General features: G+C 46.7%; 1 protein-coding gene across 3 annotated transcripts in view; it reads left to right on the top strand.

The window, feature by feature from the left end:
* Positions 1 to 26,930, top strand: part of CARS2 (cysteinyl-tRNA synthetase 2, mitochondrial) — a 42,297-nt gene extending 15,367 nt beyond the window's left edge. For 2 of the 3 annotated variants that reach the window (XM_019731078.2, XM_019731081.2), the window contains exons 7-15: positions 1,235 to 1,364; positions 4,492 to 4,625; positions 7,931 to 7,998; positions 20,508 to 20,574; positions 21,979 to 22,117; positions 22,958 to 23,081; positions 23,814 to 23,912; positions 26,145 to 26,351; positions 26,744 to 26,930. In XM_019731078.2, coding sequence (XP_019586637.2) covers positions 1,235 to 1,364; positions 4,492 to 4,625; positions 7,931 to 7,998; positions 20,508 to 20,574; positions 21,979 to 22,117; positions 22,958 to 23,081; positions 23,814 to 23,912; positions 26,145 to 26,351; positions 26,744 to 26,821 — 1,046 coding nt within the window. In that variant the 3' untranslated portion in view covers positions 26,822 to 26,930. The remainder of the gene's footprint in view (positions 1 to 1,234; positions 1,365 to 4,491; positions 4,626 to 7,930; positions 7,999 to 20,507; positions 20,575 to 21,978; positions 22,118 to 22,957; positions 23,082 to 23,813; positions 23,913 to 26,144; positions 26,352 to 26,743) is intronic. The other variant, XM_019731080.2, reaches the window with a different exon arrangement.
* Positions 26,931 to 27,908: the final 978 nt, after the last annotated feature.

The following is a 27,908-nucleotide window of genomic DNA, read 5'->3' as shown; positions in this document are numbered from 1 at the left end:
CCCCCTCCTGAAAGGCGGGAACAGAAGACTAGATCATCCGTGCCTGTGGGACGTGGCCGTGTGCCTTATGGAGTCAGAGGAGGAGTTTCTCAGACTTACACGTTTTACCATCAGCAACACTTTTTTTTTTAATCAGACTTCATTTTTTTAGAGCCGTTTTAGGTTTACAGCAAAATTGAGCAGAAGGTAGAGATTTCCCACTTACCCCCTTCCCTCAGACATGCACAGACTTCCCCACTGTCACCATCTCCAGGATGGGACATTTGTCACAAGTGATGAACCTACATTTACACATTGTTATCAGCCAAAGTCCATCGTTTACATTAGGGTTCACTCTTGGTGTTGTACATTCTATGGGTTTGGACAAATGTGTAACGACACGTATCCACCATTGTGGTATCATACAGAGTTGTTTCACTGCCCTAAAAATTCTCTCTGCTCCTCCTATTCATCTCCATCCCCCCAATATCCCTGGCAACCACTAATCTTTTTACTGTCTCCATAGTTTTACCTTTTCCAGAACGTTGCGTAGTTGGGACCATACAGTATGTGGCCTTTTCAGACTGGCTTCGTTCACTTATTAATATGCGTTTAAGGTTCCTCCATGTCTTTTCATGGCTTGATAGCTTATTTATTTTTAGTGCTGAATAATATTCCACTGTCTGGATGGACCACAGATTATTTATCCATTCACAAGGTTTGGGATGTAAGGAGAGCCCAGTACCGGTGCTCTGTATGACCTTCAACAATAACCTAACCTTCCTCTTCTGAGCTTTCTTACTTTTTGAATGTGATCGACACTCTGGTAATTTTCCTTTTCGGTCTATATGATTTCTTTTGAAAGTTACTCTGAAACTCAGTTATTGATAAATGCAGCTTTCTCATGGAACACAACAAGGAAGAATGGGAGTGCTCAGTTCAATACACCCCTCAGAAAGATGCAGCACTACGTGTGTGTTTGAAATCTTGGCTCATTCATTATTCATACTGAAACTGACCTCACTGCTGATAGACTTCATGCTTCTGGCATATTTTAGGTGGTAAAAGTATTTCGTAGTCCTTCTAGCCATCATGTAGGGAAAGAGAGAAACATAAGAATGGGAAATGTGAGGTTACTTATAAGAAGGAACAGAATTTTTGGGAAGTGCTTCCTGCATCTCAATTTTGTGGCGATTTTTGGTTGGTTTGCCCATTCTAGGTTCTCTCCTGTTGATCAACCAATTGTTATTGGCAGGTGATTCTGACAAGCGGCATGCTAGTGACTTTGCCCTTTGGAAGGCAGCTAAACCCCAGGAGATGTTTTGGGCCTCTCCTTGGGGAAACGGAAGACCAGGCTGGCATATCGAATGTTCCACCATCTCAAGGTAAGGTTTTCCAGGATTCTTCTTTTTGTGTTGTGAAAGCTCGAGCAATGCCTGACTTGGTCAGCAGAGGGCGTAGATAGGGCAAGCTTGCCCTTCCCGTAGATAGGGAAGAAAGCTTAACACTCCACTCTGGTAGGTCTAGCTGTAAGAAGGGAAACAAAACAAACATGGCATGTTTGTCTTTCCAGCACTTGGTTTATTTTTAGTAGAAAAGCCTGCTTTACAATTCAGTTCTTGATTTCCCATCACCTACAAGCCAGTTCCAGCTTGCCTTCTTCTGTCTGCCTAGTGGATTTGGGAAAACACCAACCCTGCAGCTGGGCCTGGGCAAGGGCAGAGCCCCAGGGACAGGGGAGTGAAACGTCTTCCTCTTACCCGCTCTCTCAGTCCACAGACCGTCACCCCCAAGGCTGGTTCTTGATCAGATCCTATCGAGCGTCACCTCGTTTCCCTGTGTCTGGCTCCTCCTCAATCTTCCATCTGCCCTTTCCCCCAGCCCTTCATCACGGGCAACACCATGCTCGGGACGCTTCTGTCTTAAAACGCTCCACAAACACAGGTCCTTCTCAGATCCTGATCTCTCCAGTGACCCTCTCTTCTGTTTGCGTCTCTTCTCACTGGCTACATGTGACCTGCTATGCCTGGCTTTCATCCCAGGCAGCCCTACTGACTCTGGTTCACTGAGGCCACTGGTGACCTGCTCGCTGGCTCGCAGCTGATGCCCTGCTCTTCCCTTGGCCTCTGTGAGACAACTTTCTTCTGGTATCGGCATCTCTGCTGGGCCTCCTCCACCTTCTTTTTGGTCTCCTCTGCAGACCGTTCCTTTGGCACTGACCATGGTTCTGCTGTGGCCAGATGTCCCTTTTCCTGTGTGCATGTGCGTGTGCTTCAGAAGGCAGCACAGCGCTGTCCTGTTCGGTCTCTTCTCCCTTTGCACTCTCTCCCGGGAGCTCCCTTGTGTCATTTGTCTCCATCGTTTGCCTCTCGGCTTCATGGCTGGACCATCATTCCTTCAGCCAGTACCCTGTGAAGGAGGGGCATGTGGCGGTTTCCAATATTTTGCTCTCACAAATTACCTGCAGTGAATAACCTTGTGTGCATATTTCCTGTGTGTAGAGGTGACAGGTTTTCTAGTTTTATATTAACTCATAGATTTTGATATATTTGAAGTGTTTCAGTTCACTGCAGATGTTTATTGTAACAAGTAGTTTTTAAAATTAGACACATAAAGAACGTATGCTTAAAGTGAACATTTCAAGCTACTAGCTACACCCCACATTTTAAGATGGATAAACCCAGTCACCCTCACAAGGGTCGTGGAGCTATTTTCTGGCTGGGTATGAACGTATGTGTGAGCAGGGGTAATCATGTCGTGTAAGAACACGGCCCCATGCACTCACCCCACACTGGTTTAGTTTTCAGCCCCATATGGTTTACCCCATCCTACCATACTGGAAAGCCTCGTCCTCCACGACCTGCCCAAATTTTGTTCTTTCTAGTTAAGACCCAGAAGGCATTCTCCCTTTTCCACCACACCTGCCCTTGCTGCCCTCACCTATGGTGATGTCTGTGAGGCCCATCTGGAAACGTATCCAGGAATTCCTGAGACAGCAAACTCTTGTTACTATGAAGCACGGGTCCAACTTTTCATTAAAAACAACTATGTCTAGCTCTCAGTCATACTATAAACACTTGTTGATTTGTAAATACTTATTGACTTCACAGCATAAGGGATATACATTGGGTTGTAAAAAGATAGTTATTTTATAGATTCAAATAATTTCTCTAAAGCATGTAGAAAGCATTTAATACATTTCAAATCTAAAGGCTCCATTAAATATTTTATTTTTGTTGAAATCTAAATAATGAAAATAGACTTTTCTTCCTTCTCAGCTTTCTCTTATTTTAAAATAGATCTAATATACAGCCAAGAATAGAGACTAATAAAAAAATACACTAATATAATGAATAACCACAGTTTTGCTTTATTACATGTAACATTGTCATATTTGCTTCGGATCTTTGTAAAAATGAGTCACTCATTACAATTGAGGTCCCTATGCTCTCCCAATCCTGGTCCCTCCCATCTCATACTCTTCTTTACAACATTTGAATTTCAAAGACTCTAAGAGATTGTCTAAAACCCAATGCCAAGGATGTACAGTAATGGACGACTCGCTCAGCCACAGTGAGTTTCTCTACCGCCGCTTAGCTAAAGCGCAACTGGTGCACATGGGTTTTTTCTGGAGCCGGGGAGCCAGGGGGAGGAGAGTCAGCCTTCCACAGGAAGGGACCTCAGCGAGGCTATGGCACCTTTATAAATGTCTATTTTTAACCATTTTTAGAGAATTCATGAAGGTCTGTACTCCAGCCTCACTGTCCGCTGAGGGAGGTGGCCTCATCACCCCAGGCACCACAAACCAGCATTTCCACGGTGCTGATTGCTGCATTTTTAACTGATTTTGCATTTTTAACGTCCTCCGAAGCAGCTGCTAGTCAACCTGGACTGTTCATGCCGGTACAGGTTCTTTTGGCAGGTGCCCTGTGAGAGTGGCACAGGCTTTGAGTGGCCTGGCTAACTTCACTGTCCCCATCAGCCCTGTGAGTTGTGTGCAGTTTTGTAGGATCTGAGCTTTTCCAGGAATGTGTAGCCTGGCATTACAGCAGCAGTGCTGACAGCTGAAGTGCATTGCTTTAAATTATTACCTTGTTTTTCTCCTGTGACCACTAAATAGTTAAATTTTCAAAAGCCAAATTAAAAATTCTCTTGATGTTATAGTTCTGTATCTTTTGTTAAAGTTGGAAAACCACTAAACTCTACCTATTGAAAGTAAGAAAAGGTAATTTTGTAAGTTTTTAAAAACCATATATCTGGAGCAAAGAGAATGAAGTCTCTTTACTAGGAGGAAACGTTATGAATTAGTGACTTTGTGAAGTTATTAGAACAGAATTTCACATTCCGTTTGTATCAGTTAAATGATCATGCGTATTGATTGAAAATTGAGATCCATTTATTTTATTCATTGAATAAAGCCTGGAAAGATTAAACATAAGATGTGGTTTGGACAAATTGTTTGAATGAATCCACAACTCTGCATTCTTTTTTTTTCTGCACTGTGTCTTGCAGTTTGGTATTTGGGAGTCAACTGGATATCCACTCAGGTGGGATAGATCTAGCTTTTCCACATCATGAAAACGAAATCGCACAGTGTGAAGTCTTTCATCAGTGCAAGCAATGGGGAAATTACTTTCTACATTCTGGTAAGTAATGACTTCACATTAATTTGTTCTATTTCAGTTCTGTCAATTCCATCTTTATTGGTGAAACAACTACATTTGGAAATACATACAGATCAGCTCAAAGAGTTGTCTTTTAAATTGTTTTTGAATTTTGGTCAGTTGGACATGAACTTCCTTGGATAGGAATGAGTCTCCGTTTTTGGAATTGAAATACGAGCTGATAAAAATATGGGAAATGTTTTACAATGCTGTTCTATATAAGTTTCTTTCAAATAAAACTATTTAGAAGGAATTTCAAATAGTATGATCTAACCATTATTATGAATATGCCAATTTTAACTTCTAATATTGTCACTATATATATCTGTCATCCTCTAATAACACTATCTCCCATTTCACTATTCAAAAAAACAGTTGGTTAACATCAGCCATGTGTTCTCAGAAGTAGATTGTGAAACAAGCCACATCTTGAGCATAGTGATTTTGGAATTTCCCAGGATGCACAGGAAGATTCATATGTCCAAATTTTGACAAAAGTCACAAGGCCACAATGAACTGGTTTTATTACCTTTATGGAATAGACAGTTTAACATATTTGGGGTGAAGAAAGATAAAGGGTATTTGGTAGTGATAGGTTTGTGAGACGCAGATAGTCAAAATGTAAAACTGCATGAACAAATATCATTTCTTTAAGTCCATGAATTAAGGAAACTGGCTTTTTTCCAGTGAAGTAATATTAAATGCAGAGACACTCTAGTTTTATAATATATAGTAGGCTGCTTAGCGGTAAGGGCCCGTGGGGGTTCCTTCACGGCGTAAACTGATGAGGCTGCTGCCCCTAAGAGCGCTTCCCGCAGTGTCTCCTTTATTCCCAGGCTCTCCCGGGCGTCACACCCATTGTCACCATGCGTGCCTTCAGCGTGCCCCAGGGACCAGCATCTCCTTTCTCTGTGATCACTCATTTCTGTACTGCCTTAAAGTAGTCTGAAAAGAAACAAAGCTGGCCGAATTGCTGTGTATGTTGTATGAGCTGTTATTTAGTATTCTACTTCATTTCCCTGGGTAGAACTCAACAGTAGCCAAAATCCACAGTGTTTCTGCCAATGATGTGCCTTGCTGGACAGACTCCCTAAGCAGAGGGACAAAACCCCATGATCCTGGTTCCATTTTCAGCTGGTGCTCGCAGGGGAAGGGGAGGTGGGCACTGCCTGGTAGGTCGAATGCATCAGAAATGACTCCTCAGGGGCCCAGCCTGTTTCCACAGACAGCTGCCCACACTTCACTTCAGAAATCATGTGAAATAAAGTCTCTCCCCTTTGGCGTGAGGACTTGTGAGAGTAACACACGCTTAGAGAGTAAACATACACAGAGCCTGTCTGGGGAGGAAATCTTCGAGGTCTGAAGAGCTGTGTCTCAGTGAAGGAGGTGTTCCTGTCCCCATCTCAGATTCCGGAACGAATCATCACCGTATTTACCGTTTGGGAAGTTAGAGCTTGATCCCTCCGCAGACACTTCGTCAGTTAACATTCTTGTTGGGTCACAGTTGGTAGTAAACACCGTGAAATGCAGCGTGCCCTTGAGTGAGCTGTGGATCTAGGGATCAGAAAGGTAACGCTGAGCAGTATGAACACCCACACCTCTTTGACCTCGTCAGTTAATAACGAGGAGTTTAGTGCCCATGAAACAGCAGGTCTTGATTAGGGCACAGGAGAGGGGTTTTGTTCTGGCTTTTACCATCTGGTAAGGCGCCTGAACCTTCTTCATTCCACTTTGCCCTGTCCTGGAGAAACAGCAGTGTCTGAATTCATGCTGAATTCATGCAACAGACACTGAATTCATGCTTTTTAAAAAAATTAAATATATTGGGGTAACATTGGTTAATAATTATGTAAGTTTCAAGTGTATATTCTATAATCATCTGTATATTTATCGCATTGTGTGCACGCCACTCAGAATCTAGTCCCCTTCTGTCACCATATATTTAACCCCCTTTATTCTCTTCATCCTCCCCCCACTCCCTTCCCCTCTGTAACCACCATACTGTTGTCTGTGTCTATGAATTTGTTTGTTTGTTTTTTTTTGTTTGTTTGTTACTTCTGTTTTATAGCCCACATATGAGTGAAATCATATGGTTCTTATCTTTTTCCATCTGACTTATTTCACTTAGCATGATAATCTCAAGATCCATCCGTGTTGTCACACATGACAATGTTTCGTCTTTTTATGGCTGAGTAGTATGCCATTGTGTATATGTACCACATCTTCTTTATCCAGTCCTCCATTGAAGGACAGTTAGGTAGTTTCCATGTCTTGGGCACCGTGGATAATGCTGCAGTGACCATAGGGGTACATATGTCTTTACATTAAAATATATATATTTTTAGGTGAATGGATAGAAGATAAAGTAGTCAGATGTGTAGTTCTCTAGATATTGTCAATTTAAAAAAATTCTAATTGTGTTTATTGTGTATGACACATTACATAGAATTACATATTCAAGGTGGTATTTCTGTTTCAAAGTCACATTTTGACCATTTCTCAGAAAAATTGGCCTTGGAGCCAGTTTTTGTGTTTGAAGTCATGTCAGAAAAAGCGGAAAAATCTTCTGTTAGGAAAGGAATGGCCCTCCCTTTGAAGTGAACCTTGTAAAAATACAGCCCAGGAAGAATTCCAGGCTGGGATGGAGAAGTTCTCGACATGGCTTTGGTTTTCCCCTGGCCTTTCATATATATGGGGGTGAAATAATACCAAGGTCTTGATAAGTCTGTGAAAACCACCCACAACAAAATCTAATTAATCCTTCTCAGAGACCTTCAAGCTCTACTCTGCAATTCTGAACCTCTGTAAACAAGCTTTTATTGCACGGTGCCTGGTGTGAAAAACCAGAGATTTGTACTTTCTTTAGGTGCTGAGTCAGTTAGATCATTGTTTCTAAGTTACAGGAAGGGGAGAAAGTATGAACTGTCAGTGTCACGGTCCATCTGTTCTCGCCTGGGTTCTGAGGCAGCAGTGGGGCCTGTCCATCGCCCACTGTAGGGCTGGGTGTGTCTGACGCCCCAGAACAAGCGCAGCTGTGGGGGCCGTCTTCCTGAAGGGTCACCGTGGGTGAAGATTAGGGGGAAATCTTAGATCTACATGTATTACGTGGGTAATTTGCATATCAGAGAAGGTTCCTTGGTGTCCCTGCGGTGGCCTCATTCCCAGCCCTATGGCTCAGGCATGTGTCGGAGAAGCGCACACTTCACCTTCTTCCCCTTCCAGATGGAATGGAGGAGCCCCTCTCTTCCCACTCAATTCAGAAGGAGTAATTTTGTTTTTTGTTTCAGGGCATTTACACGTGAAAGGCAAAGAAGAAAAAATGTCGAAATCACTGAAAAACTACATTACTATTAAGGTAATGTGCTCTTCGTAGCTCCTGTATTGCTGTCAGCTCACTGAACCGTCTTAAAGGCGGATGCGTTAACATGAGATCCCAAACCTCTGATTTCCAGTGTTCTCTAGCCCCTCTTCCCGTGGCCCTAATGGGCTCCTCCTATTTCTGGGTTTATATTACTTTTGTTTGTCTCGAAAGCACACAGTAGAATTTCTCCATTCCCCCTCCCGTGCATCCCTCCTGCTCTGTGTTCTGTCGGCTTTCTTGGTGAACTTTTGCCTTTCTCTTTGCACACTTTCTTCCCATTTCCGTTGATAACAACTTTATTTCTTAAGTCACATGTGCCAGATTCCTTCCTGCTTTTTTTTCCTGTCCCACCACCAGCGTCCTCTTATCTAGTGTAGTTTTGGGGTTTGTTCGTTTGATTTTTGCTGCATGCTGGCTTCTTAACCTTCCTGAAAAATTCTGTGCTGTGGAGATGAAGAATGGAATGTGTATTTCCATATAAATGAAAAACAAGCTCAGTGGTAGGAGAACAATTTTAAAAACAGTTTGATCTTCCTTTGTCTTTGGGTCTGTAAAGACTAACTTAATTTAATTGCAAATTAAATTGACAAGGATAGTGATCAGAACTTCATTAGGTGGATATCCAACCACTGAAGCTATTCCCAGCAGATTTAGAATACACCAAAACGATGTGTTCCTCACAAAATATTCTTCATAATCCTTTTCATAAATGGAAATGGACGTTATTATACAAACTTTCAAACATACAGAAAAGCTACAGAAACACTTATCTACTTACCACATAGATTTAACAGTTATAATTGTGCTATTGCTGTTTTATCTGTATTTGTGGGAGTACTGAGTGTATTTGTGTATGTGTGTGTGTGTGCATGTGTATACATATTGTTATTATTGAGCCGTTAGAACATATGTTGCAGACATCATGGCATTTTTCTCTTCTGCATGCAACTCCTAAATGTAGGGATGCTTTCCTACGTAACCCAAACCTAAAAAGTTAGGTGCATGCACTAGATAACTGATCATTTCTTATGTTATCAGTTATCTAGTCCATAGTTTGATTTCTCCATTTGTCCCACTATGTCTCGTATAACTTTTTTTTTTTAACCAGGATCCAGTCAACGGTCATGTGTTGCATTTGGATGTTGTATCTTCTCCCGTTTTTTTTAAAAAAAGATTTTAATAGCAGTAAGATACACATAACAAAATTTACCATGTTAACCATTTTTGTGTGTATAGCTCAGTAGCATTAACTATGTTCACATTGTTGCATATCAGATCTCCCGAGCTTTTTCATCTTGCAAAACTGAGACTATACTCATTGAACTGCTCCCCATTTCCTCTTCCCCCACCCCCTGGCAGCCACCATTCTACTTTCTATTTCTGTGATTTTGACCACTCTAGGAACCTCATATCAGTGGGATCATACAGTATTTGTCCTTTTGTGACTGGCCGATTTCACTTAGCACGATGTCCTCAAGGTTCATCAGTATTATAGCTTGTGACAGGATTTCATTTTTTTTTTTTTAAAGATTTTATTGGGGAAGGGGAACAGGACTTTATTGGGGAACCGTGTGTACTTCCAGGCCTTTTTTCCAAGTCAAGTTGTTGTCCTTTCAGTCTTAGTTGTGGAGGGCGCAGCTCGGCTCCAGGTCCAGTTGCCGTTGCTAGTTGCAGGGGGCACAGCCCACCATCCCTTGCAGGACTCGAGGAATTGAACTGGCAGCCTTGTGGTTGAGAGCCCACTGGCCCATGTGGGAATCGAACCGGCAGACTTCGGAGTTAGGAGCACGGAGCCCTAACTGCCTGAGCCACGGGCTGGCCCAGGATTTCATTTTTTAAGGCTGAATAATGTTCCACTGTTCTTTTTAGGCTTCTAATCTACAACAGTCTCTCTGCTTTTTTTCCCCCTATACCACTGACTTTTTCAAGAGACCAGGACTGTGTTGTCGAACATCCCATGTTTTGGATTTGTCTGTTTATTTGTGGTTTCATTTAACCTATTCTTCTATTTCCCGTATTTCCTATAATGGGAAGTGAGGTCTCAAGGCTGATTCAATTCAGGTTAAACCTGTTTGGCGGGAACACTTGATCGGTGGTGCTGTGAACTTCACACTGCATCCGTCTGGGGCCACATGTCAGGCTGTCCTGTCTGACTGTGTGCTGCTAAGTTTGATTACTTGGCTAGGGTATGGCCACCAGATTGCTCTGCGGTAGAGATGTTTATTTCCTTTTGGTGAATGTTAAGAACCTGCGAGGTGATACCCTTTGGGTATCTTGTTCTCGACAACCTTCCGGCCTGCAATTTTAACATTCTCTGGTGGGCTTCACCTTTGTTGTGCATTTCAGTGGTTCTTACAGAATTGTTGCTTCTTTCATATTTACTAGTTAGCATTCGTCTTTAAAGGAAGTGTTTTTGTCTGTTATTCTTTGTTTCTTTTCTGTATCACTAGGGAGTTCAGGATTTATATCTGTGTTTTATCAAGTCAGTCTTTATTTTTTGTGTGCTGAAATTATTCCATATTTGGCCAGAGAGGGCTCCTGTGTCCCACGATTAGGTCTTGTGTGTATCCTTGTTTTTGGCCCTGTTTACCTTTTGCATCCTGCCCAGACCTGCCATTTCTCCAAAGAGCCTCGCTGCCTTTGTGGGGAAATGGAATTTTGAGCCACGGTCTGGGCACTCGGTGTGTTTATTGCTGCTCAAGTGACATTATTTCTAGGCCTCTCCAGGGGACAGAGCTGGGGGAAGAAACAAACCCATACTCATGACATAGATAATTTGAGTTCATTTAAAAATATCCAGGTAAAATTTGATATTATAGGACCTTTGTGTTTTAGCTCTTTTTTCCTCTTTTACTAAAAATCTTGTTTCCTTATAAAAGCATATCAACTTGATGCTTTATTTTAAAATAGACACAAAATAAGTTTAAAAATGTAATACCGTATTCCTATTAACAGTAAAGCTATTGAGTAAAGTTTAAGATTTCCCTATAATTCCTTTTTTAATAATAGCTTTATTGAGATGTAATTTAAGTACCAGAGAATTCACCCTCTTTAAATTGTATTATTCGATGGTTCTTAGTCTATTCACAGAATTGTACAACCTTTACCGTTGTCTAATTAAAGAACATTTTCATCACCCCCAAAAGAAACTCCACATCCTAACAGTCACCTCTCATTCCCTGTCCCCCCACTCCTTGGTGACCACTAGTCTAATTTCAGTTTCTGCAGATTTGCCTGTTCTGGTCTTGCTTTTCTTTTATTCTTAGACTATAGCCCTCAGCTGTTATAGGGTCAGAATATACACGAGCAGTCAGTTTAATTATTTTTCTCTAAGTGGTGTCTGTTTGCTATAGAGCAGCTCATTTGTTCAGTTTGTTTCCACTTGGATGGTATCTTTCCCGGATTTGCCTCTGTTTTTTAAATATGTCAAACATTATTAGGTTCAGTAATTAACACTCTGAAGAGAAGCTTAGACCTTGATCCTTTCTTGCACCCATTACACCCATCTCTATAGCAACAGTTAGGGTTGTTTCTGGGTTATCTTTCCAATGTCTCACTTTACAAAAATAAGCCATCTGTATAGGAATTCTTATTTTCTCCTCATTACACATGAAGCAACATATGGTATATCCTGTAATGCATGTACCTGCTTCTCCTCTAACAATTTAAGTAACGTTTTAATCTGATTATAGAAGGAATGTATTTCATTGCAGATAGTTTGAAAAGTATAGACAAGACAAAGAAACACCTAGGAGGAAATTCAGAGGTACAAATATGGGAAGCATGTTTCCTTCCCAACCATGTTCCCTGCTGCCCAGTTTTTCTCTCCTAGAGCAGCTGTTACAATTTCTTAGCAGTCAAAGTGTGTGTGTGTGTGTGTGTGTGTGTGTGTGTGTGTTTACATGTCTCTAGAAACATGTTTCTCGTTTTTTCCTTTCCACAGAAGTGGTAGCACTCTTTTCACTTCCTTTATTCAGTTATGAGTCTTTTGGATTAGTGAGTTTTCTTCCATATGGAGTTAATTCTTTCGAACAGCCGAGTCGCCCATTGTGTGGCTGTACCTTACTTAATTTAAACAATGTCCCATTGATGGTCACTTAAATTATATCAAATATTCTACTAGAGTATATGCATTTAAAATGTTCAGATGTTACAAAGTCTACATTATTTCTCAGGACCACTCAGTGGCCCATAGCTGCGCCGTACCACGACTGAGTTATTTCCCTGCGGCTGGAGTTTTTAGGAGACATTGCGTTCTCTAGTCTCCGGTACTGTGATGAGAATCCATTACTAACCCCCCCAGTGATCAGTAACATACGGGAAGTGCACATCAGAGGACATGCACAAGTGCAGGGTGTTCTGGATACAGTCTCTGGGAAGTTAGCAACAAGTGTCACGGACATTCCCTCCAGCAGTGTATGAAAGTGTCCGTTTCCCTCGTCCCCTTCAGACTTAGAAGAATCCTAATTAGGTTGACATTTTCCTTGTTAAGTTGGTGAAAAATGCCAAGTAGATTTTAAATTTCCATTTCTTTGTTTATTACAATGAATTTGTGTGTATGTATCGGCTATTTTTACCTTGTATTTTTGGCTAGCCTGCAGTCTCCCCTTGCCCATAGTTTCTAGGGGATGTTAAGCTATTTGTCCTACATGTTGAACATAATTGTCCATTTCCTGGTTTCTAGCAGAAGAAGGTTTTCCTGCCAGTCCTCATGGTTTTAGAGACCACAGACGGGTTTCTGTAATGTAGGCACACTTCGTTTTGTTGCGCATCACAGATAGTTGTGGTTCTTACAAATTGAAGACAAGACCCTCCACCAGCAATAAGATGACGGCTCGCTTTATTGCAGTGCTCACTCATTGTGGTGGGCTGGAACCAAGCCTGTAGTATCTCTGAAGTGTGCCTCTAGCCTGCGTGAAAACTCTTAACAGAGGCTGCAGTTCATGTGGAAAGAGCTCAGCCTTTAGAGTTCAGATAAGAGCTCAAAAACAACCTTTTCTAATTTCTGGATTATGATTTGGGACCAGTTACTTAACCTCTGGAAGTCTTAGTATTTTTTTTTTAATTTTTTCTTGGGAAACAACCATGGTCATTGGTCACATATTGCTTTCATGCTACAATGGCATAGTTGACTCTTTTAAGGAGGGCGCAGCTCACGGTGGCCCCTGCGGGGATCGAACCGGCAACCTGGAGCACCACGCTCCAACCAGCTGAGCTCACCGTCCCCCCCAGTTTTCTTCTTTTAAAATGAGATGACAGCACCTGTGTTGTAGGGTTCCTGTGGGGGTGAAATCATGTAGGGTGCTGCGTAAGGGGAGAGGCTACGGGTAGATCTAACGCGGTGTTACAGTAGTGCTCCCTGGCTTCCTGCTAGCATGCACCCCCTTTCCTGGTGGTGAGCTCATGGTGCCTCACAGGGCTTGGTGCTGTCACCATTTGATGACTGAGCTCCCAGGAGCTCATTTCCCGCCCTCTGAGCGTCTTCTACCACAAGCTCACACAGGCGTGGTCACATTTCACCCTCAGGATACCATGGTCAGGTTGTGCAGTGGGATGAGAGTAATACAGAAATGGTGACGTCAAAGCATAGGGCAGGCACGCGTTCGAACATTAATGTCTGTGAAAACCAACCAGGTGAAGACTCGCATCAGTGGCAAGATATGACTCAGATATTCATAGCAATAAGGAAGAGGTTACAATGCTTTCCTCTTTTCCTGTACTATTTCCCCCCCAGATTTATTGAGGTATAATTGACAAAATTGTATATATTTACAGTGTACAATGTGATGATTTCGTATATATATGTGTGTGTGTATATATTTATGTATATATACATATATATATGTACTCATATATGTATTTAAAGATTTTTTATTGGGGAAGAGGAACAGGACTTTATTGGGGAACTGTGTTTACCTGCAGGACTTTTTTCCAAGTCAAGTTGTTGTCCTTTCAGTCTTAGTTGTGGAGGGCGCAGCTCAGCTCCAGGTCCAGTTGCCGTTACTAGTTGCAGGGGGCGCAGCCCACCATCCCTTGCTGGAGTCGAACCAGCAACCTTGTGATTGAGAGGACGCCCTCCAACCAACCGAGCCATCTGGGAGCTCAGCGGCAGCTCAGCTCAAGGTGCGGTGTTCAATCCTAGTTACAGGGGGTGCTGCCCACCATCCCTTGTGGGACTCGAGGAATTGAACTGGCAACCTTGTGGTTGAGAGCCGGCGCTCCAACCATCTGAGCCATCCAGGAGGCAGGTCAGCTCAAGGTGCCGTGCCCAATACCAGCTGCACAGGGCGCTGCCCACCATCCCTTGCGGGACTTGAGGAATTGAACTGACAACCTTGTGGTTGAGAGCCCACTGGCCCATGTGGGAATCGAACCGGCCGCCCCCCGGAGCATGGAACTCCCAACCGCCTGAGCCACCGGGCCAGCCTCGTATATGTATTTAATTATAGTTAACATTCAATATTATTTTATTAGTTTCAGGTTCAGCGCAGTGGTTAGGCATTTATATAACCTAGGATGTTATCCCTCCAATAAGTCCCGTACCCATCTGATACCCTAATAATCTTTACAACATTATTGATTATATTCCCGATGCTATTTTTCACATCCCTGCGACTGTTTTGTGATTACCAATTTGTACTTCCTAAATCTTCACCCTTTTCACCCACCCCTCAATCCCCCTCCCATCTAGCAACTGTCGGTTTGTTGTCTGTATCTATGAGTCTATTTCTGTTTTGTTTACTCGTTTATTCTGTTCTTTAGATTCCACATGTAAGTGAGATCATATGGTATTTGTCTTTCTCAGTTTGACTTATTTCACTTAGCATAATATTTTCTAGGTCCATCTATGTTGTTACAAATGGTAGGATTTCATTCTTTTTTTTATGGCAGAGTAATACTCCATTGTATAAATGTACCACAGTTTCCTTATACAGTTGTCTGTTGACGGGCGTTTCATTTGTTTTCGTATCTTGGCTATTGTCAATAGCGCTGCAGTAAACATATAAGGTACATATATCTTTTCGAACTGGTGTTTTGGATTTCTTTGGATAAATTCCCAGGTGTGGAATTGCTGGGTCATAAGGTCAGTCTGTTTTTAATTTTTTGAGGAACATCCATATGGTTTTCTACAGTGGCTGCACCAATTTGCAATCTCACCAACAAACAGTACACAGGGTTCCCTTTTCTCCACATCCTTACCAGCACTTGTTTGTTGAATTTCTTGTCTTTTTGTTGATAGCCACTCTGACAGGTATGAGGTGATATGACATTGATGTTTGGATTTGCATTTCCTCGATGATTAGTGATGTTGAGCACTTTTCCGTGTAGCTGTTGGCCATTTGTGTATCTTCTTTGGAAAAATGTCCATTCAGGATTTTGCCCATTTTTAATTGGATTGTTTGCAGGTTTCTTTTGTTTGTTTGTTTGTTTTTTGGCTTTTGAGTTACATGAGTTCTTTATGTATTTTAGATATTAACCCCTTATCAGATACATGATTTGCAAATATTTTCTCCCATTCTGTAGGCTGCCTTTTCATTTTATTGATTATTCCCTTTACTTTGCAGAAACTTTTTAGTTTGATGTAGTCCCACTTTTTCCTACATTATTATTATTAGCAAATAGTACATAGAAACTGATCCAGATTTCTTTTTGAATTACTATAACTGCATGGGAGCCCCCCCAAAGTGCTGGGAAAAAAAATACTCTAGTGTTGCTGGAGTTTAAAGAACGATTAACTTAAATTTATGAATACACACTGAGGTTAATCTGGATGAGTCCAGATTCTGAATGGGAGGAAAAACCCTTTAAAATTAAGACACCTGAAAAAATAAAATGAAAAAGCCACTTAAAATCCTCTTTGGGGTGAAGTAGAGAACATAGCTACTCAGAAAATACACTGTTAGTTTGGTGCAAAAGTTATTGCGGTTTAAAAGGTTAAAAATTGCAAAAACCGCAATTACTTTTGCACCAACCTAATCAAATAGAAGAGAGATTCTTTTAGAAAAACCAAAGAACTTCATCAGACATACAATATCCATAATATTAGTTTTTCAATTTTGTAACTAAACGCACAAATATGAGCAGCAAGTTAACAGAGTAGAAAAAGGTATCCAATTCTATGTGTATACACATTTTAAGAAAGGAAAAAACTATTAATTGTAATACTCAATATATACCAATAACAAAAGATGAATAAAAGTCACGTTTGATTTCTGCAATTACAAGAGATGCTCAAAGTGGTTACTATCAGCGTCCAGACACTTCTCACTTCTTATGACAGCAAACTACTGCTTGAGCATAGATAACATCTCTTAAAATGTGTACACATTTTTTTGGCACCCCTGGTGTGTGTGTGTGTATATGGACATACATATAGATATATACACATATAGATATATAGATATATACTCACATACATGTATACATACATATATATATGGCTTGGTACTTACTGTCCGTGGTTTCAGGCCTGGGGGGGTCTTAGACTGTATCCCCCATGGATAAGGAGGGACTACTGTAATTAAAAAATAAGGGAAAAAATCAAAGCGGGGGGCTGGAAAGGCTGTCTACATGCTGGTGAGCAGTCAAGCATGTGCCCCTCTCCACTGTAGGAGCAAACCCAGGCCAGCGTTCTTGGGCTGCATGCTTACTGGGGTCACTTGGGGCAGAGCCAGACCCAGAACTACTGAGATAAGTCAGTTAGTGCTGCAAAGCAGGGCCCTGTGCCAGTAACCACTCAGAGAGGCATTATTCAAATAGAACTGGAAAGTCCTCAGAAGGATCACAGTGGGGAAATGACCCAGCAAATAAGACATAATTATGGGAAGAAAACACAGGGTGTAGAGTTGGAGTGCAGCCTCTGACTTCGTGGTTAGGTTTTCAGTGATCCAAGCCTCTTCTTTTTGTCATCATAATAGGGTAGGTAATAGTTATAATGTATTACATCTTAGCATTTTGTAAATAATAAAGCCTTATATAGCAATGTCATTTATCTGGTTTTACTGTTTGTGGTGACATTACATTTAAAGTGTCATGTTTCTACATGGGTCCTTGGAGGTTTGAACAGGAAGTGAAGAAAAGCAGGACACATGACTGCATGGGCGCATTAATTAATAACAGCAGAAACATACGGGAGACAGTGGATGGGGACCTCAAGTTAGTTGGCTAATTTTGGGGAACTCAGGGGACCAAGAAATAATAGTCCGTTTTTAACAATTTGGGAAAGAACACACAGGAGAGAAGACAGATGGGAATTTAAAAATCAGCTTCATTACTGGTTAGATGGGGTTCTTCACTTTTCCCCCCCTGGATATCCCTTTGGTGGCCTGGTGAAGTCTGTGGACCCTTCCTTGGAGTTGAATATTTTTAAATACATAATGTGAACTATATAGGATTATAAAAGGCATTGATTATATTGAAATGCAGGAATATATACATTTCTTCACATCAGTGAATTAGTTAACAAAATCTAGCAGCAGGTCTGAGAGCCGCCATCTTCTGAAATAAGCAGTGGGCATGGGATACTTGGAGGTGATGCCGCAGCTGATGTGAGATGACGACCCTCTGACTGCTCAGGGTGACCGAATTCCAGCGTCCGGTGGTCCTGCTATGGCTTGTTGCTTACGCTGATCAGTGCGGGAAATGTCACATTCAGTTGGAAGTTAGTGGCGGTAAATAGGTAGCCATTTTCTCATCTAACTTTATACACCTCTCTCTCCTCCTGAATCCTATCCATGGCCCTTAGCAGGTCTGAGGACCCTCAGTGGAGAACCCCTAATTGAGAGTTTAGCTGAACAGCTTCCTAAATAATGCCACCTCTGAATGAGAATGATCCCTCCACTGCCCGGGTGCAGCCAGGCAAGGGGGTGGGTGCCAGGGCAGGACCTGTGGTGGCAGCTCTCTGCTTGGCACAAGGCAGACCAGAACCACCCTCCGTCTCTCTAAAAGTATCAGCCTTGGGAGTCTGCGAGCGGCCTCTTCCTCCTTCCCAGGGAGGACTGAATGAGGCCACCCCACTCGGCCAGATGATGAGCTGCAAACTTGTTTCTCTGATGTGGGTTGCCATAGCCACCATGTGTCATATTATGGCCACATCAGCCTGGTGATCCGAGGGGTCAGGCCAGAGTGAGGGGTACAGCGTGACCGGCCCTCATCACTGCTCATGGCTCTCATACCTACAGGCCTCGGTAGCTTCCAAGGAGAAGAAAGGTGAAGCCAGATGGGCAATGGAGAAGCATCTGGGATAAGTTTCCAGTTCCGTCTTCTGAGGCACTGGCAGGCGATGAGCCCAGCGAGGGTCAGGTGAGCTCAGGAGGACCTGACTAGAGAGATGGGCCTTTCTGGGCCCAGAGGTGCCGGGCTAGCCTCAGCATGTAGGATGCTGAAGTGTGAAGGCTCTTAGGGGGTGCATTTCACTTACAACCATCCTCCCTCACCACGTAAATCTTACTGGGAGCTGAGAGGGTAAGGATGCCCAGCCTGGTGTGCCCAGTCTTGTAGGAGTACTCTGGAACTTACACAGCAGAAGGCACAGGTTTCAAGGTGACCCCAGAGTGCTGTTTGGTTTTCTCTCTCATCACCTGCTCCCTGAGCTAAAGGACCTGTGGGGAGAAGATCCGTGCTTCCAGGCAGGTGGCAGCTGATGTGAGCTCCCTCCCTCCCCCCTCCCCCGCCCCCAACAGCAGACACAGAAGGCTTGGTGCTTTCAGGGTGTGAGTCTTGCTCTGGGGCTCCCTCCCAGTCAGGGCTCTGTGCCTCGGAAGCTGCGGAAGGCAAATTGCTTTTTAGGGTGGTGGTAGCCTGACATTTATTAAAATCTGCTCGACCAATGGCATTCTGTGAGGCCCTGGGGGATCGAGCCGATGCTTTAGGTGCCAGGCTGCAGTTCATTTTGGCCTCCTAGTAGCTGTGGCATCGTGCAGGGACCAGCAGGGCGGAGGCCCGGTCTTCCGCTATGGTCAGTGAAGGCTGAGGGAGCAGATGCCGGAGCGGGAGCCTGCCCCTTGGACCAGTGTGGGTGCTGCACACCGTGCGTCTCCTGCCAGGTACCCTGGCCGGCAGGGTGGCTGCCCGTGAAGGTGCTGCCTGGGACTTTTGTCTGCAGTGGGCGAGACTGTCCAACCCTGCCAGGTGTGCCCAGGTAACCCTTAGTACAAGTCCCTGCTCCCAAGCTGGCACACAGCTGGAGCAGGTGCCCCCAGTCTGGTTTGTTTCTAAAGCCTCCTTACATCCCCACAGAGGAACCAACTGACCAGACTTGGCACAGCGTCCTGGCCAGATGTGTTCTCCCACCTGTCACGTACTGGGTCACTGTTGTTGAGGGGAAGCCAGAGATGCTGTTGGACAAGGGGTGGGTGGATAGACGTGCTGAAGGGCTGAAAACGTCTCCTTTACTCACTGAGAATCCATGATGAAGGAGCAGAATGGTTCTGGTTTTCACCCAAACTCCGTTGTCAAACCGTTCTGTCTGAGCCCGTTTTTCCTTAGTGCCCAGCATTCGTCAGTTGGCAGCGTGGTCACTGTGGACAGTGTGTCCTCGGATTGAGGCCGGGGCACCCCTGTGTCTGAGTGGGACCCTGGCAGGGCTGAGCAGAGCCCCACTGTCTTTCTTGGGGCCACACTGGAGCCCGTTGGGAGCCCCTTTCCCCCCTTCCTCCTCCACCCCAGATCTCATCCCTTAAAGTCACTGCAGAACTTTCCACTGGCCGCCGCAGAGAGGTTTTGTTGGATGTTGTGCTGTTTTAATGATTACTGCTATGTTTCTCTATGTTATCCTTCGTGATACGGAAATTTTCACTACTTCGTGTAGACATTGTGGAAATAATTTGTAGAATCATATTGATTCGGTTTTTAGTTTTACTTATATTTAATCAGAGGCAGGGTGTTTTTCTCTTTAAGAAACATGAACAGGGGCGTATGTCAACCTCCGTGCCTCAGAGAATCATGTCCTTAGAGATGAGCTGGGCCCTCTAGCCCTCAGTCCGACCCTGAGCCTGGACGTCGCTTGTTCTGACGTTACCATGGCTTTTCCTGGGCCGTCTCCCCCCTGCTCCTGGGCCCTTGTCCTCTCATGCAGCTAGGAGCTGTGTCCCACCTCCTTCCCAAGTCCCTTCATGTACACAGTCCCTCTGCGGTTCCCAGGGCATTCAGTGGCCTCTGGGTGTGTCCCTGTCCTCTCATGACAAGGATCAGAAAACCATGCCGAGGTAAAGAGCTCTCGAGGCCAACAACGAGCAGATTCCCTTGTGCCTGTGTGCAGCGGGGACTCCAGGCAGACAGGCCTTGCCTCTCGGCCTTTCCCACAGACACTGGGACTGAACAAAGAAAATGTGGGGAAAAGTGCTAAGAGTGAGTTTGGAAACAAAACAGCTTTTCATAAGCATTCCTGATTTCTTGATAGGTGACGTTAGCTCACGTAACTGTAGTAACTAATATAATCTCTGAGTGATTCAAATGTGCAAGAAAAGCGCTGTACAACTCTCCCGTATTTCTCCCTCTGCTAGGACTTTTTGAAAACGTTTTCCCCCGATGTCTTCCGGCTCTTCTGCATGAGGAGCAGCTACAGGTCAGGTGAGCGGAGCAGTGGGGCCTCCTGGGGTGCAGCCATGACGTCTACTTGTGTATAGCTCGGCAAAGAACCTTCTGAGCAGACTTGGGGAATACCAAAATACAGGCTAAGTAACAAGTGACACAGCCTTGAGAGTGTGGCTGCTCTCATGCCTTAAGGTTTGGGTTCTGACAGTAAGTCTGAGGATGCACTATTAAAAGCATAGTCCCAGAGCTTGGCCAGAAGATTCCAGAAGCTTATCTTATGGAGGCCATGGGTTTTCCAGGCCGTCCTCCCCATGCACTTCCCCATCGCTCCCTCTCTGTGGGGTCTGGATGAGTCTGAACCGCACAGTGCCCTCCACTTCTTGCTTCATGCACTGAGAATAACTGAACTGACTGTCCTCACAGGGGCTGAACCAGAAGCCCTCAAAACAGGGTCCCCCCCAGGGCAGCAGTCCTCTGGTGCCGCGCTCCTGCTGCTGCTGTGTCTAGCACTGTGTCCCCAGGGCCACAACTGTCTTCTTCACCCAGGAAGCTGAGGTCTGGGGACAGCAGCACTGCTGTGTGTGGCTTGACCAGTGTCACAGTATATGGCCTCTGCTATCTATGACCGCAGTGCTGGAGGAGCAGGTGCCTTTTGGGGACAGGTGGGCGCCTCAGCTTGTGCACTGGGCACGGCCATGTGAACATGGAGGCAGAGATTGGGGGGATGCAGCCGCAAGCCAAGGAACCAGGACCCTCAGAAACCAGAAAAGACAAGGAAGACCCCTGCCCTAGAGCCTTTGGGAAGAGCGCAGCCCTGCTGACACTTTGGTTGTGGTCTTTTTTGCCTCCACAACTGCAAGAGAATAAATTGCTGTTTTGAGTCCCGTTGGTGGCACTGAGGCAGACAGCCCCAGGACACTACCCCACCCCCAGCACTCTGGCTGCACCCTTCCTGTGGGGGTCAGGATGAAGGGGTCCATGACCCAGGGGGTCCAGCCCAGGTGGAACGAGTGTTCTTTAAATGTTTCACATGCTCTTAACACTCTGTTTTTGAGGACTGATCTCTCTCCCTCTACGAAAATATTGAGCCCAAAGTCCTCATGGCACCAGTTGGCTGATGTTCAAGCTGCTTCAGATACCCACGTAGATCTCTCCCAGTTTCCAGTTAGCTGTCAACAGGAATGAGCGCCCTTGGCCAAAACCTTGGGAGAGGTTTTCCATGTTTCTTCCGAGGCGATGAGACACCCGAGTCAGGACAGAATGGTGCTCTGCGTGGGGTGGGCCTCAAGGAGGCACAGGGCAGGGAGCAACTGTGTCCTTCCTTCCTCCACTGCTAGGTTTCTGGAGAATTGAGCACGGCCCGGCTAAGAAATGCTGGGTCTGCGGGGTGTGGGCACGCTTGACAGGCACCCCCAGGTAAACCACTTCCCCATTCCTCAGCCGTCGACTACAGCAGCAGCTCCATGCTGGAAGCAAAGCACCTCCTCCTGGCTACAGCCACCTTTGTTCAGGATGCTCGGGCCTACATGAAGGGGCAGCTGGCGTGCGGCCCCATCAGGGAAGACGTGCTGTGGGAGAGGTAGGTGCCATCCCAGGGCCCGCCCAGAGCGCCCTGTGTAATGGCAGGGGCTGCCTAGAGGGAAGCCAGGCTTTTGGAGACTGAGGACACTCACTCGGGAGTGCCGGTGTGGAAGGGCCTGTGGCTCTGTGACCTCGGCAAGTCTGTGGTCCCATTGGTGAGAAATGAGGACCTGCCCATGGGGTGGTTGTGAAGGTTGTAAATAACGTTTGCGCCTGGATGGGCTTCCCCGCTGCCATGTATTAGTGTGTAATGAAGAGGCCCTTGTCACCACGGCACCAGGCCGGAGGGGACAGATGCTTTGCCTCCGCACTTCAGCGCTCTGGCGCACACGTGGACGCCGCATCTCGCAATGGCCAGAACTGGTCCTGGCGCCCACCCGGCTACAAGGGGGCCCAGGGCCCAGTCCGTCTCCATGCCTGGGAAGGGGGGGTTTAAAGGAAGTGAAGACCAGTAATGATGGGCAGCAGGGAGTGAGATGTGGAGATAAAGCCTCGGAGGGGTCAGTGATGGGAAGTAAGTGTGCAGGCGAGACCCTGCAGAGCGATAGAGGGTCACGGTGCTGCAGGGAACGGGGACTGCAGTGCGAGAGGAGGAGGAGGGGGAGGAGGAAGGCCACAGGGCCCTGAGTTCCCTTGTGGGCTGGGAAGGAAAAGAGAGGAACTTGGCCATCGCGGAGACTGCTCTCGAGGGGGCTGACAGTGGAGGGAAGGAGATAGGGCTGCAGCCAGGGGGCAGGAGTGGGACCATGTGCCAGCTCTGGGCCAAAAGCAGAGGCCACTGCTGCCGGGTGGCTCCAGGAGTGAGGGACAAGTTGGTGTCCCTCATGTCTCCTCCAAGGCTCAGCCACACCAAGGCGGCGGTGAAGGCTGCCCTGGCGGACGACTTTGACACGCCGGGGGCTGTGGATGCCATCATGGACCTCATTCACCACGGGAACAGACAGCTGCAGCTGGTCACCAAGGTACGTCCAAGGATGCGGCCGCAGAGGAGGGTTTTTGTTTGGTTGGTTTTTCCTCATAAGGAACAGACACCACCTCCCCAAGTCTGTGGTGACTTCACCTCACAGCTGGTGGTTTCCCGGCCGCTCCTCACTAACTTTCCCTAAGTGTTGGAGCTGCGTCACCCCAGGTGTGCCCTGTCCTGTCGGCCCTGCAAAGACAGAACCACCTCCTAGAGCTTGGAGAAGTAGACACGGGTATTAGGGGTACAGGGAGGTCCCAGCACACTGGCTGCAGGTGTCACCCTCCTGCTCGCTCCGAGGAACTCGGGCACCTCCCTTTGATACTGAAACATGAAATGGGGGAGGAGGTACGGTGTTGGGGTGCTTACTGTGTGCCCGCACAACCTGGCCCTTCTCCAGGCCTCAGTGCGGCTCCGCCCTCATGGCCCCCCGAGGGCCCACCTCCTAACACCATCACGCTGGGAGTTGTTTTAATGCATGAATTGGGGGGGAACACAGCATTCAGACTGTGTCACATGCCCATATCACAGACGGGAGAACTGAGGTGCGGAGGTTAGGTGACTTCCCCAGGGTCGTTTGGTTTGCTAGTGAGTAGCGACTCCACGATTTAGTCCAGTTGTCTCCACAAGATGCTAAAAAAGCAAAAGGCGAAAGTGACTTCACAGGTTACTTTGTTTTATACATCAAGTGTCCTTTGCTTTTAAAGCGCCTTCTTTGGGTAACTTGTCACAGGAACCCGGCGGTCCTAGGAGTCCTGCTGTGTTCGGCTCCATCATCTCCTACATTGAGCAGTTTTTTGAGACCGTTGGCATTTCTCTGGCAGACCGACAGGTACACCCTTCTCCTTTCATCCTCAATGGTGGGATTGTATCTGTGTGCTAGTCAATAATAACCGTTTTTCCCCTTTAAAATGTCCCTTTTCATGGATAATTATGCTAACTTTAGTTACATGCTTCAAGTATATTATGTTCCTTAAAAAGTTAACACTCAGAGCGAATATCTTGTTAACTGAAATTGCAACAGTTCTGAGCAGGCCTAACAGCCCATTGTAGCTAAGTACTGTGTCATCCGTTCTGCACACACTTGTTTTTTATTTTGACACTGAAAGTGTGGTTAGGCGTACAGTGAGAGAACACTTTTCCTGAGCCAGCTGCGAGTAAGCTGCCAGCCGAGCCCCTCCGTGTGCCTCCTGCAAACAGTGGTCTGTCCAGTCCTGACCTTCGGGCTCCCAGTAATGCCCTTTACTGGGAATGGCAGAAGGGTCCACTGCAGGACCCGGGGTGTTTTCAGCTGTTGGGTGTTGTCCGGTGCTTTCCCTGCACCAAGCCAGGAGTCGGCCATTTCTCTGAGGGGCCTGGTTGCTCTTGGTAGAGAAAGATGCTCACGAGGGAGGACCCCAGTGTTGAATGTGCTCCGTGGGTTTAGGCTAGGGCTGCTCTGGGCCCTCGGGCAGCACCGGGAGATGTGTGTGGTCATACTGTGCACACGGTGCCCAGGTTCATTCTGATCTACACTGACTGAAACCCAGGAGCTGCCACCAACTTCAATCCCAGTCCCCCAGCAAAGGTTTTGTTCTGCTTTCCTCCCCTTCCATGTGGAAGTCCCTTTCTCGTAGTGAGAAACCTGCCTTCCAGTGTCCTACACGTATTTCCTTAGGTGTTATTCTCCCCACGCACGGTCCCCCACTGCAGCCATCCCTCCCGTGGGACGCCCTCCTCGCAGGCTGGAGCTCTGACCCCCCCTCCCCCCAGCAGGCTGCCCTCTGCGTGGACACTTCTTGGGCTCTGACGCCCATGCCTCCTCTCCACGGGGCCCACCTTGCTCTGCTGCACCCAACAGCTTTAGGACTGTTCAGGACAGGCAAACAAAAGGGCTAAAATTGCCTTTTTAAAAAACATTTTATGGGAACATGTTTTTAACATGGAAAGGTCTGGACTTTAGTGTCTTTGGGATAATTTTCAAGTTTGTTTTGATGGACAGGATTACCTGATAGACTTAATGTCCTTTCCTGGGCAGTCCAGAAACTGTCAGCAGGTCATACAAGTTACTGGTCTGAGGTGACCAAGGTTTTGCACGAGACTGCAGAGTCTGCTGTTGAGTAGGAAAAGGCATATTGGCTACGCTGTGTCTGCTCCTTGTCAGAAGCAGCTCGTTCACCTCCCCTGCCTCAAGGGTTGACACCGGAGCCCACTTTGGGCTCAGGTTTTTCTAACAAGAATTATCTTTTATCAGGCCCCTCAGAAATGGCCTGTTCCTGGCTTGTTGCAGAGCAATAACTGAGGACCACGTGAGGTTTAAGAAGCTTGACCCACAAGTTGTAAACTGTTGTGGGTTGTTTCTTCTTTTACACCCGTGAAACACGAATAGCCACTGGGCTTCCATCTGCATTATGGAGGAAGACTGTGTAGACAGGAGAGGACTTCTGGCAGCTCGGAGGAGTCAGAACCCCACCTGACTTGTTGAAGTTTCTCCAGCTGTGGACTGAAACCGGGGGTCTCGACTAGTCAGAGAAAACGATGTGTGTGTGTGTGTGTGTGTGCGCGCGCGCACGTGTGCATGTGTGCAAGCTGTATGGGATGTCTGCATTGTTTTAAATTCTTGCTTAGAATGAAAAGATTTGGTTTCATTCGTCTGTTTCATTAGTCCGGCTTAGACTTCTAGACTCTGCCTAGTGGACCAGATGATAAAGAAACATCTTTAGATGTGAGCACATCTGTGGAGCGGTGGCTCCCAGCTTGTTGGGGTTAGTCCAGGATTGGAGGCAGGAGGGCTCCCTAGCCAACCCTAGGCCTCACCCCTGAGATTACTGGGAGCCCTGGGTGGTGTTAGGGAGCTCTGCCTGGATGACAGACATTCAGGAGAAGAAAGGGGAGACTTGCCCACAGCTCGGCTCCTCCAGCCTCTCTCCCCAGGCCAGTGAGAACAGCTGGCTGCGAGTTCCCCCAGAGCTCTGGGGAGGACACGTGCGGGAAGGGCTTGGCACAGAGCTCCCCGGGCCCATCAGCCAGGCTGGCTGGCTGGGCTGTTGCCAGGGCCTCTGGTCACAGCGGCGCCTGGGTGTAGTTTGTTTCAGGGGACAGCAGCTCGGCCACTCTGCACAGCGTGGTGGAGGAGCTGGTCCGATTCCGGCTCAAGGTCCGGCAGTTTGCCCTGGCCACAGGAGAGGCCAGCAGGGAGGCCCGGCGGCAGCAGCTGCTGGAGAGGCAGCCCCTGCTGGAGGCATGCGACACCCTGCGCCGGGACCTCGCTGCCCACGGCATCAGGATTAAGGTGAGCCATGCTGCTGAGGCCCAGTGACAATGGGAATGACCACCCCGAGGTGCGTGTAAACCAGCTATAATCACGCACATGGAACGGGCAGAGCTCAGACATCCCATGCTCATGCCGCTTGTGAGCACAGAAACCCACCCTGGGACCAAGTGGGGCAGGAGTCAGAGCCAGGGGGACACTGAGGGAGGGGGGGCAGTGTAGGCGAGGCCGTGCGGTGGAAGCAGCCCTGCCCGGCCTGGCAGTGCACCCGCCCGTGTCCAGCTGCTGCCTGTAGTGGAGCCCGAACCCGTGGGAGCACCAGGGCAGTGGCTCCTGTTCCTGAGCCCTGACTAGCGTGTCCATTTACCACTTGAGCCACGTGAGGCTGCTCAGCCGGACCTTCCTCCCCCCAGGACAGGAGCAGCACGTCCACATGGGAACTGCTGGATCAGAGGGAGATGACCACAAACCGGGGAGCTGAGGACACGTGAAGCGGGAACCACAGGCTCACAGTGCGGGTCTGTGCTTGCTTATGTCATGATAGAAGCTTTATATTAAAGTTTCTTTTGTGGCTGTTAACATTAAAATAAGTCAAACCGATACCGTCCCATTGTATTAGTAACTATGCCTAAAAAAATGGATTTCTTTATAGTACCAAGGCCACAGACACAAGTGCAGTTTAGTAAAATCAGCCAACATCATTCGTGATGCATGCCAGCCGGGCCCGGTCACCGGGGTCTGACAGCCTGGAGGACTGAGCCCGGAGCCCAGGCTGCAAGTCCTAAATGGGGGTCCCAGAAGACATCATGGGAAGGGCAGGTGGGACCTGCAAATGGGGCGAACAGGGCAGCAGCCTCCAGGATACCCCTTTTCTGGTGGGACCTTGGGGCGATGTGGCCGTGCGGCCTGCTCTAAAGCAGGAGCAAGCAGCCCGTAACTCAAGTGCTGGAATGGAGATGGTCATTACTTATGGCGTAGCCTGGATGGCACAGCTGAGAGCAAGTCACAGGTATGGTACACATGGCCAAGCGTGTGGGAGGCACTCGGTGGACCACCTGGGGCCCAGGTCGCTGGCAGCCTTGCTCTCGGTTCCCTTACCTTTCTGCCACAGGTGGGGGAGCTATTGCTGTTCAGTGAGCCAGCAGGACGCAGGTGACCCTCTTGCCGCTTCCCCCACCTCTCAGGTCCTGGCCAGGTACAGCTTCAGGCAGGAGGTAAGCAAGCACACACTAGGCATAGCTGAGGATGGCTTGGTGGCCGTCGTCACTGACCTTCATGACCCTGAAAGGCATTGGTGTTCCTATTCTACGTATAAGGAAACCCATTCAGAAGCTAACTTGCTAGAAGTGACCCAATCAGTCCATGGCAGAGTGAAGGCCTCAGATGGCAAACAGGTCCCTCACAAGGACACATCCAAACAGGGTCGATTCAGTACTGGCGAGCAGACTGTCACCTGATGGCCAGACACTTAAGCTGCCTATCCAGTACTTCTATGCTGCTGTCCGGGTCTCAGGAAAGCCCCCAGTAAGAGAGTGTCCTTGGCTGGAGCTAGTGAGTACACACAGGTTTGTAAAAGAA

The sequence above is a fragment of the Rhinolophus sinicus genome, linkage group LG04 (assembly GCF_036562045.2).
Source record: "Rhinolophus sinicus isolate RSC01 linkage group LG04, ASM3656204v1, whole genome shotgun sequence".
NCBI lineage: Eukaryota > Metazoa > Chordata > Mammalia > Chiroptera > Rhinolophidae > Rhinolophus > Rhinolophus sinicus.
Note: the sequence above shows the minus strand (reverse complement) of the source record. Positions and strands in the feature narration are given on the sequence as shown.